Source organism: Hetaerina americana, unplaced genomic scaffold (genome assembly GCF_022747635.1).
Source record: "Hetaerina americana unplaced genomic scaffold, ioHetAmer1.1.p SCAF_1428, whole genome shotgun sequence".
NCBI classification, from domain to species: Eukaryota; Metazoa; Arthropoda; class Insecta; order Odonata; family Calopterygidae; genus Hetaerina; species Hetaerina americana.
In genome coordinates, this window is record NW_027286546.1 from 10,001 (window position 1) to 21,392 (window position 11,392).

The following is an 11,392-nucleotide window of genomic DNA, read 5'->3' on the forward strand; positions in this document are numbered from 1 at the left end:
TATATATATATATATATATATATATATATATATATATATATATATATATATATATAGTACAATACACAGTAACACAGAATATAGAAATACAAAAAAGAAGAACACTCACACGTAGTTTCTTGATATTTCCACGGAAACAATCCGTCTTCATCTGAAGATATAGAAGTAATGACTGCTGGAATTGTAGGGGGTGAGGGGTACGAGAGAAAGGGAAGTGGGCCAGGGGAAGGGGAGAACGGGAGGCGAAGGAGGGGTGAGAGGAATGGTACGAAAGCATATATATATATATATTATATATTTTTTTTTAAGGTAATCTACCGGTTAAGGTAGGTTTTTCGATGGATACAACTACCAAACAAATATTTTGTGACTACTAACAAAACACAACCCTAAATTCTACTCTACACCAGGTCCCTCTTCATCTCTGAGTACTTTCTTCCTCCCTTCATCCCGTCCAACATCCCTATCCTGTTCCTTCCCTTTCCTCTTTTGCCCAACATTCTACCCTCTATCACAGTCTTCAACATCCCACTGCCGGTCAACACCCCCTTCATCCACTTTTCCTGCCTCCATAGGATTGCTCCCAACAAACCCCTCTCTTCGCCCACCATACCAAGTACTTCCTCATTTGTTTTCTTCTCTGTCCATTTCACCTTCTCCATTCTTCTCCACACCCACATTTCAAAAGCCTCCAGTCTACGTCTATCCTCCTGCTTCAATGACCACGTTTCCGCGCCGTACATAGCTACGCTCCATATCAAAGTTTTTACGAGTCTTTTCTTAACATCCTTACTCAAAGTCCCCGTCATCAACTCCCTTCTCCTCGTGAAAGCCTCTTTGCCTAGCGCAATTCTTCTCCTTACGTCCCTACTACTTTGACCGTGTTGGTCCAAAACACTACCGAGATACGTAAACTGTTCTACCTGCTCTAGTTTTTGCCCTCCTATTTTAATGTTAAGCTTGACCTTTTTCTTTCTAGAAAATCGCATAACATTTGTTTTATTAATGTTGATTCTCATCCCATACCTGTCGCACTGAATTTCCAATTCACTCAGCAATGCTTGCAGCCCCTTGGCTGACTGACAAACTAAAGCTTGGTCATCAGCAAACCTAACTGATTTTACGAATTCCCCGCCCACTTTCATTCCTACCTCTAGTTCTTCCCATGCCTCTTTGATCATTTCCTCTGCATACAGGTTGAACAGCAACGGTGATAATGGGCAACCCTGCCTTACACCCCTTCCTAACACTGCCCATCCTGACTCCCCGTTTCCCACCCGCACCTGAGCAGTCTGAGACATGTACAGGTTGCGGATTAGCCTCCTTTCCCTCCAATCTATTCCTATTTTCTGCAATATACTCATTAGTTTTTCCCAATTCACTCTATCAAACGCTTTTTCGAAATCTACGAAACAGGCAAATACCTCCTGGTTGTGTTCTATATTCCTCTCGATTAATAATCTCATTACTGCAATGGCATCACGCGTACCTCTCCCCTTCCTAAACCCAAACTGATCATCCCCTAAGTAATCATTTGCCCTACTCTCTATCCGTTTGTTTATGATGCTGAGAACAACTTTAGCTGCGTGGGATATCAAACTAATTGTCCTATAGTCCTCACATGACGTGGCCTTTACCTTTTTCGGAATCGGAACTAAAACTGCTCTCACAAAGTCTTCCGGCCAGATTCCCTCCTCATAAATGCTACGGATCAGCCCATATAGCCTCTTCCTCCCACATTTTCGTAACCATTTTAAAAGTTCCACGGGAATGTTATCTACCCCCACGGCCTTATTTAGTTTCATCTCCCTTAATGCCCTTTCTATCTCATTGTCTAGTATGCCTGGACCTAAGCTGTCCTCCTCTACGTCATTTTCTTTTTCAATGTCTAACTGTGTTGGTCTGAGTTCTTTACTATACAGTTCTTCTATATACTCCTTCCATCTCTCTTGGATCTTTCCTGCGTCAACTATTACCTTACCCGCCTTATCTCTAACTATTATCATAGCTCTTCCTTTCTTACTTCCTGATAACAATTTAACTTTGCTGTACAGCGCACCGATTTCGCCCTTCCTCTGGAGACTTTCCATATCCTCGCACTGCGTCTTCCACCATGCGTCTTTTGCCTTATTTGTTGCCCGCCTCAATTTATTGTTCAATTCTTTGTACTTCATTTTGCCTAATTCTGTATTTATATTCTTCCATTTTCGCCGCTCATCCATCTTTGTAATCATCTCATCCGTGATCCATGGTTTCCTAGTCCTTTTAGCGTTAACGGTTCCAATAGTGTCTTTTGCGGCTTTAGACAACCCTTTTTTGATCATTTCCCATTTTTCTTCGATAGTACTAAGCCCTTTACCATCCTCCATGATTTTCTCTACCGCCTGTTTGTATTCCTTCCTTTTCAACCCATTTAATGCTTCTACATTCCATTTTCTAACTCGCCGCCCCTGCCTTATCTTTTTAAAACGTACGCTACATTTCATAACAACTAAATTGTGGTCTGAGTCCGCATCCGCTCCCGGAAAGCTGTGGGAATTTATCACACTATTCCTAAACCTGTGTCTAACCAGGATATAATCTAGCTGATATCTTCCTGAGTCACCTGGCATTTTCCATGTATACCTGCGTCTTTTGTGGTGTCTAAACCAAGTGTTGGTGATGACTAACCCCTGTCTCCTGCAGAACTCAACTGCTTTCTCCCCGCGGTCATTCCTCGTGCCTAAACCGTAGTCGCCCACCTCATCACCATCTCTTCCTTCGCCTACCGTCGCATTCATATCCCCCATCACTATCAAATGTTTCCCTGCTGGAACACACGCGATCATGTCCTCTAACTGATCGTATATCTTGTCGACCTCTTCTTCCTTATGGTTGCTCGGTGGCATGTATACCTGAATAATAACCAAGTTCGTCGGTTCTGCTTTTATCTCCACTAGTAGTATTCTACCCGTTACCTGCTCTATGTTGACTACGCTTCTTCCTACCTCTTCATTTAATACTATGGCAACCCCTCGTTGGCTCTCGTCCCCACCGCTGTATATTATTCTATACTTATCACTCCAGTAATCCCCGCTATCTTTCCATCTCACCTCGCATAGACCTAAAATATCTATATTTCCCCTTTCCATCTCTCGCTTAACATTCTCCAATTTCCCTGTCCTCATCATTGTCCTAACATTCCACGTTCCTATTCTAACTAATTTTGTCTTCTTCTCCTGCGTCTTCTGTCCTGCTGCTGCTGGTTTTCCCTTGCAAGGGTTTCGTGGGATGACGACCGCGGAAGCCTTGCCTCCCCCGCTGCCGGGCACGACACACGGCCGATTGGGCCGAGCCCCGTGGTTGCCAGGACTCAAAATATCTCTATTGTCCATCATATTTTTCTAGGGAATGATAATTGAGGTGGTTTCCCGTTGCCTTCCTCAATAGTGTTTTTAACGTGACACCATCACTTACTGGCCGCCCCACTGGGGTCAGACGCCATTGCAGCCGCCTCACTGAGGAACAGACGCTGCGTGGACTACCTTTCGTCTGGCTCCTAACCTTCGACCTATCTGGCATGGGTGACCCTACCAGGAGCAATAATTATTACTCCCGCCAGCACAGCTCTAGGGGTCATCGGAACGCACAAGCCCTTCCACCACGTCAAGGTTGTAGTCCGGGGAGGGATATTATATATATATTATATATATATATTATATATATATATATTATATATATATTATATATATATATATACACACACACACACACACATATATATTATTGTCCATATTTAATGAGTTGTAGTATTCTACAGACTCAATTTTGTGGAAAATTACAAAGTCATGTAATATGGACTTCAAATAATTCCACAAGTTTAAGCCTGAAAGTGTAAAGAATATTATATATATTTGGTTTACATAATGATTTTTTTTCCAGTTATTTGCAAAAGACATAGAGATCTATGTAGGAGAAGATAGGATACTACTTACGACAAAAAGTAGCTCATACTCTCTTGACATTTTCCTTCCTCATTTGATAAATCAAGAGAAAACAGTGGCCGAGTTCTCCAAAGAAAACAAGGTAAATAAATAATCAATATCATATTGTTATGGGGGCGTGGTAGTCCAGGGGTAGTGTGTTGGACTGCTGACTGGGAGGCCCAGGTTCGATTCCTAGGCTCAATTTTGTTGTAATGTTACTGGTAATTAGTTTTTCAATTATTTAAATTTTACCCTGTGATTTTCAGGTTCTTATGCTGGAAATGCCTATGAAACAATAATTCTTCACAAGTATTTTTGTGGGAGAAGAATAAAAATGCCAAAACTCAGTTATTGTTGTTTAATACGTGAATTTGGTGAACAATAATTATTAAAATCAAGTAAGTTCTTATTTAGTTGTGATCATTGTGTTATGTCTTTTGAAACAAACAATTCAATTGTAAATACCCGTGAGTGTTTTACTTATGCTTGTAGCATAATTTGACTGAATTGTGTTTCATGTAATTTTATTAGTGTAACATGAACATCTACATTACACAATAAATTAATTTAATGTTTTATCTTTTCCTGCTTGCAAGATTACCCATGTCATCCATTTTGATGAAAATTAGGGATATACTTTTAATCCAACAAGAATAGCCATGGATCCCAGCAAATTTCATGCTGTAAATGAAATTCCTCTCTCAATAGGAAAAGCATCCATAATTTTTTATTACTAATAATAAAAATGCTCAAAGCAGTAATACACCATGCAAATCAATTGATTTCAAAGTTGCAAAAGGCTCCTAGATCAGTTATAGAGATAATGATTATGGGTGCTCTTCACAATAGAGTTAGAATGATCAGTCACAAGTTGTTTAACCAAAGAAGTCACTCAAGTGAGTGTGATGACCGGAGTCATGAGGAATGAGATCAGCAAGTCTTTAGTATACTTTTGGTGGTTGGGAATGCTTGGGACTGCTGACTGCATTACAGAGTCTTCTCATGACTCCAAAACTACTCTGAAAATCAAAGGCCTCAGTGACTCAAAGGACTCCCAGAGTTTACAGTAAGTGAGTGAAACAAGTGCAGATGACTGACTGCTTTGATTAATCAAAAGAAACCTTCCATTTCCGACAGGTCCAAATGACTTGGTTGGAATCCAAAGTCACTCGCTTCCAGAAAGTCAGTAACGTTGCTATTTTGGTGTTTGTTTATGGAGTGAGTTACAAGTCATTCGTACGTTATTACTTGAATGATTTGATGAATTCATGTTATGATATACATCTTACTTTGTTGGCTTAATTGATTAAAATCTTTATTATTGCTGGAATAACACAGTTTAATTCATTGGATGAGGAGAAATCCAAAGTACGTAGTAGTTACAGGTTTTTTGATCATAAAATCTTTATTATTGCTGGAATAACACAGTTTAATTCATTGGATGAGGAGAAATCCAAAGTACGTAGTAGTTACAGGTTTTTTGATCAATCAACATAATACAGATGTGATCTCAATATTATAGTCAATATGGTGCGCATAGTACAGATGTAATACAATATTATAATAATAATATTCATCAAATTGTTATCTATGCTATTCATTAATGAACAATTTATAAGAACTTGAAATTAAATATTGGAAACGGAAACAAATGAAAATACCCATAATATGAAGTAGATTTCAATACTATGCAGCAATAATACATATGCATTAAATGATACAGGTTACTTAATGGTGTACACACAGCAACAAAAATGGAAATAGTGAGTGATGGGGGATACTGTATGACCGATTGTTCTTCAGCAATACTGTATCAGGAAAATAACATTTTCTGAGGAAATTTTTAAGATAGCAGCTTTACAGATTATTCATTTTCAATGAAAACCATATGATATATTCAATAAAGCAACATTGAATAATTCATTGACAAAAACTGGGACCATTTTTAAATTAACTAACTAAGCAGTAATGTACAATGAAAAAGATATATTTTAATTTTCCCAGTGATGATTTAAGAAAATCATTATTCACAATTTGTTAGGGCCTAATCAACTTTATTTCTCAGTGTGAAACTGGCCTCCCTTTGAAAAAACACGCTCACAAAGCACTGGGGTGACCATCACACAAAGTGTTCTATTCATCGACATATAAAGCCTGGGGTAGACCAGTTTCCTACTCTTCAACCAAATGAGTGGGTCTGAGGTCCTCTCCAAGTACTCCTCCTGGAGGTACTTGTCCACTTCAACTATTACTGCAGATGTTGGATATCCCTTCCACTGGCTGGCAATGGTGGAATCTTAAAGACTCCCACAATGAAGAAGTTGGTGGGGTCCTCTACTTCAGGTTCTGGCAGTTCAGCAATGTATGCTTGCCTGGCTTTGTTGCATAAGGCATGGTCAGGTGGAGCCTTTCCAGCATTTTCTCAACCATTGACTTAATTTCAGGCAACTCCTCACTCAAAAATTTTGATGTGTGCTTAATCAAAAATCTCACAGTAAAAGGAATTTTGGAAACATTTAAAATTTTTCTAAAATTTCTATCCCCTTTTCCAAAAGAGCCCACTCTATTTCATCTAGTATCTGAAGGTGATGGCAATGTACTGCTAATGTAGAAAGGATTGGCATCTTCAGCTGAGTGAATTATTTTAACATAATATAGGTGGAGTTCCACCTCATTTGCATTTTTGGCTTTACTTTTAGCTGTGGGAGATTCATCTGTGTTGCTTGCAAGTTTTTTGCTGCTTTGGGACTTCTTTATAAATGTTCAACTATACTTTAAATTTTTGTTGGCATGGTCTTTATTTCTGATATGCCAGCCTGCACCGCCAAATTCAGAAAGTGAGCAAAACAAGGATTACATTGCCGCTCACATATCCTTATGGCTGCTGTAATATTGGCTGCATTGTCATCCACAACAGCATCAACTTTGTTTAATGGAGTACAATCTATTAAAACCCATTAAATCTCAACAGATAAGTTTTCTAAAGAATGTCTGTAACTGTAGGCGAAGCAGTTGATTAAAAATGAGTAAAAAATACATTCTTCAACAATGAAATGCACCTCAATGCCAGATAACTTACATTAGTCAGAGAAGTCCGGCCATTATTACACACATGCAATGCACACTCCTGCATCACTTAAAGTATTCCTAAAAGAATTATTTTCTCTTTAAAAAAATTAGTGATAATGTATTTCCCTGAGAGAAACTTCCTACTGGGTAAAATATAATTGAGATTGAGCATCTGCATAATTTTTTAAAGCAGTTTGCTTTCAACTATGCTTAATGGTTGGCAGTCTTTCACAATGAAACGAGCAATTTGTTCATCAATATATCTCATCTTGGAAGCCCCCATTGGTTTGGATGTAAACTGACCTATTGTAAGTTGTGAATGTCAATGACCAGTCAAACTGGGAAGCTGGTGTCCTGCATCCACAGCTAGTTAACCGGAGGTAGAGGGAGGATTATTTTTGCCCAAGTTAGAAGATAGGTATCGGGTTGCTGGAAGCTCTGATGGAGAAGAGAAAGGCTGGAAGACTGTGAGAGAGAGAGCGGCAGCCTCACGACTCCTACAGGTTGCCCTGAGATCTGATACATCAGGATGCTTCACCTTATTCATACAAACTACATAAAGAAACATTAAATAGATTTCACTGGTATTTGCAAACACTATTACTTACTGGCAATAAAACGACAGGAGAGAAGAGACTGTGCCCTGGCGTGTCTGTGTAGATTGGACACCAAGCCATCTTTAATAGATAATGTAGCTGAACAAAAGTTGCATTTTGCTCTTTCACTTCCACTTTAGGTGAACATCATCCAAATTAAACTTCTTTAGTGAGATTGCATATCCATATCTTGGAAAATCAAGAAACTATCCAAAATTTCATGAGAGGTTCTGTTGGTCACGACTGCCTTTTGTTTGGTCTCCCACTCAACTGCCCCATAAAATGTGTGTATTATATATAACTCAAATAAAATCTGTGGTTTTTCTAACCCCATCTTCGTGTATACAAGGGTACCCTATTTTTCTCGACCAAATGGCCATCCTCTTAACCCAAACAGCAACAAGATCTTGAAAAGGCCTTGTCTGAGACAGTGTTTTTGGTATTGCTTTCATATTGTCTATGACTGCACCTTTACAGAGGGATGACATCTTCAATAATGCAGCTGGTGTCAGTTATTTGTTCCCCCTGTAAATTATTCCGCCACACGAGAATCACCTATTATAGTGCTCCAGTATTGTGAATTATAAAAAATGTAATCAATGCCAACTATTTTATGTACTCCCATGGCTACCAAGCTAATTAATTACTGTTACTGGAGTTACTCTACTGATTAGGACACAATAGCAGGTGGAAATTGTTGAAGTTGTGTCTCTAGTTCGTAGACCTTATAAAAGAGGATCTGTAAGGTTTATATTTAATAATTCATCTTGATTAGTCAGGACATGACAAATGATCAATCGATAAAGAAATTAGTGCTAAAGAAGTTTTCAAGTTGAATTCATATTGTGATGTTGGCACCTTAAGTTTCTGTTTTATTCTTTTACTGCATCATACAGAATGATTGACGTACAATCAATCTTTCCGAAGAATGATTAAAATTATGCCTCCAATGAAGTGTGGTCAAAGGCATTGTCATAATTTTCTGTTGCCAGTAGAAAGATAATTCAAAGGTCCAATCATGGGTCAAGTGGCCTTGGTCATTCCTACTTTGTATAGTCACCATCTGGCTTTATTAATATTAATTGGTAATTTTCATATGTTATGCTACCCGCAGTGCTCTAAAGGAATCACTCTAGTGAAAAAGTCATTGAGGTGAGGCGATCCAGTTGACTCGTCAATAAATTAAATCATTTGGCCCACCTCTAATTCATAATGTAATGTCACTTGATGGTTCATCTGAATATAACATGTGTGTTTCTCATTTTTCAGTCATATTTGGCATTTCTCCATTGTTGGCTTGTTCAAAAAGCATACCCCAAGAATTTAAAAAAGAGAAAAATTCAAACCACCCTCCTCATGCTCTAAGATCTTGATTTAGTGAAATGATCTGCTTGTCTTGACGACTCCTAGAGCTAGGAGAAGTAATGACAAACGCTCCTGTAAGGTCACCCATGCCAGGTAGGTCAACAGGTGGAAGCCAGGTGAAAAGAATTCCACTCTGCACCTGCTCCCCAGAGAGGCAGCTGCAAAAACATCAGACCTAAGTGATGTGGTCAATTAAAACAATACTATGTTAAAAACATTATTGAGGAAGATAAGAGGTAACCAGATATAAACCCACAAAATCATGATGGGACTCATCTATGGTAATGAGTTGACCTAATTATAACTAATATTTGATTTAAAAACAAAGTAAATATGTAGCTATGAAAAAATGCATGCAATTGTGTGCATTTTTTATTGAAGGTTATTGTTTAGGCACTAACCAGGAAGAAGTAGAGGGTTATTTAATATTCTTCATATGAGGGTTGTCCGATAAATACGAGGACTTGAGGCCAGAAAAACTATTTTGCAAAATGAAACAGTTTCTGGCATCACTTGGTGGAAATTCTTCATATTGAAATTAAATTTAAAATACTTTGCCTTTCCACATAAACCACTTTCATTACTACCTAGGTTTCGTTCTGGTATAACATCATCAGGTACTGATGATGTTATACCATATTGATGTACCTGATGATGTTATACCATAACGAAACCTAGGTAGTAATAAAAGTGGTTTATGTGGAAAGGCGTAGTATTTTAAATTTAATTTCAATATTTTGCAAAATTTAGTCGACATCAATTTTGTCCCTTTTTAAGTACTCTCCATTCATTGCGATGCACTTACTCCATCTTCTTTTCCTCTGTTTAAAGCACCCTTGGAAGTCCCCGGGAGTTAGGCTTTTTAGTTTGCTCATCCATTATTGTGTCCACATCTTCCCAGTGAAGTCCCCTCATCACACTTTTGTATTTTGGGAATAGGAAAAAGTTGCAGGGGGTGAGATCTGGGGAATAAGGAGGATGATCAAGAATGGTGATTTGATTTTTTGCCAGAAACTGGCGAACAATCAATGCTGAATATGCAGGTGCATTGTCATGGTGAAGGATCCATCCATCTCCTTGAGTCAAATTTGGTCGCAAAGGATATCTCAAGCACTTGAGAACTCTAAGGTACAACTCAGCATTTACTGTTTGTCCTTCAGGAAGAAATTCATCATGAGCGATGCCTTAGACATCAAAGAAAACCAAGAGCTTGACTTTGATTTTCGATCTCTTTTTTTTTGGTTTGATTTGATTCACTTGAAAACTGATGTTTTCTTCTGAGCATTATCACTGTTAACAACTGTCAACATTTCACTAAGTCACTGCACTTCACCAAAAACTTGATGTTAATTTGTTGCTCCCTGAATTCGTCAGTTTCCATTTTCGACAAGCAGTAAAAACAAGGACAACAGATACTAACATAACTGGCACCACACTCACAGCTCGACGATCCGTCAAGCACCGACAGCTCATTGGGTCTCAGGCAACTAGCGTCGCTTGTGGGCAGGGCTATAGTCCACGTCATGGTCACCAGATTGCATCAGTTTGCGTATTTATTGGACAGAGCTCATACGGACCAGATTTATCCCCATGTGTCTTTTATCTTTTTGGATGGTTGCAGGAATTTCTTTATGGTGGATTCAACCCTGACAAAGATGTTGCTAAGAATTGGTTCAATGCAAGCAAGAAGGATTCATGTGCCCTCTCCACCTGAGCAACCAAACCTACAATGTTGTTTCTTTTGGAGTAAGAAAAAACAGATTATGATCAATACAGAATGATATTCAAGTCGTAGTTGGTGATTGGGGTTTTCTACTGCTGAGGGGGGCTATCAGCTTAGTTTGTGGTCAGTATATTGGCAATTCAAAAGTAAGAAGGATGGGAATCCAGTCACCAGTATGCTATCTTGAACTTTTACGCATACTTGCATAGCTGTCAGAGGAGGACAAGCTCTTGGTGGCCCAGGTCTACTTTAATCAGTTTATTTATTGCTTTATTCACCATAAGCTAGTTTAGCTTGGCTTCTCATAAATTAAAAAATTCACATCAATTTAATATGTGCACACAGCATGGAAAAAAAGGTTATTTACATTCCTAAGGGGTATTTTACAAATAACATTTTAGACTTTTTATTACAAATGAACTAAATTCATCCACAGAGTACAAAGGTTTCATAAGCAAGTATGCTTTACATTATCAGACACCACTTTAAATTATTTGGAGATGCTTTCAAATCTGGATGGAGTGTATTAAAAAACTTGGCTCCATGGTGTTATGGTCCCTAACCACACTAATTAGAAGATCTTGCCTAGTTGTGAATGTCAAGTTTAGTACATGTATCATGATGATGGATATTTAGGTTTTTGTCATATAAATGCATGCTATTGTTGACAAATA

At 38.4% G+C, this 11,392-nt stretch overlaps 1 protein-coding gene across 2 annotated transcripts in view; it reads left to right on the top strand.

Moving 5' to 3' along the window:
• Positions 1–4,645, top strand: part of LOC139686622 (PIH1 domain-containing protein 1-like) — a 14,278-nt gene extending 9,633 nt beyond the window's left edge. Inside the window, exons 3-5 of one of the 2 annotated variants that reach the window (XR_011700505.1) lie at positions 3,922–4,065; positions 4,232–4,363; positions 4,562–4,645. Coding sequence is in view for 1 of the 2 variants with exons in the window: in XM_071583667.1 (XP_071439768.1) it covers positions 3,922–4,065; positions 4,232–4,264 (177 nt within the window). In the remaining variant the exon portion in view is untranslated. Of the gene's footprint in view, positions 1–3,921; positions 4,066–4,231; positions 4,486–4,561 lie in introns of those variants that run through there. The other variant, XM_071583667.1, reaches the window with a different exon arrangement.
• The last annotated feature ends 6,747 nt before the right edge of the window (positions 4,646–11,392 follow it).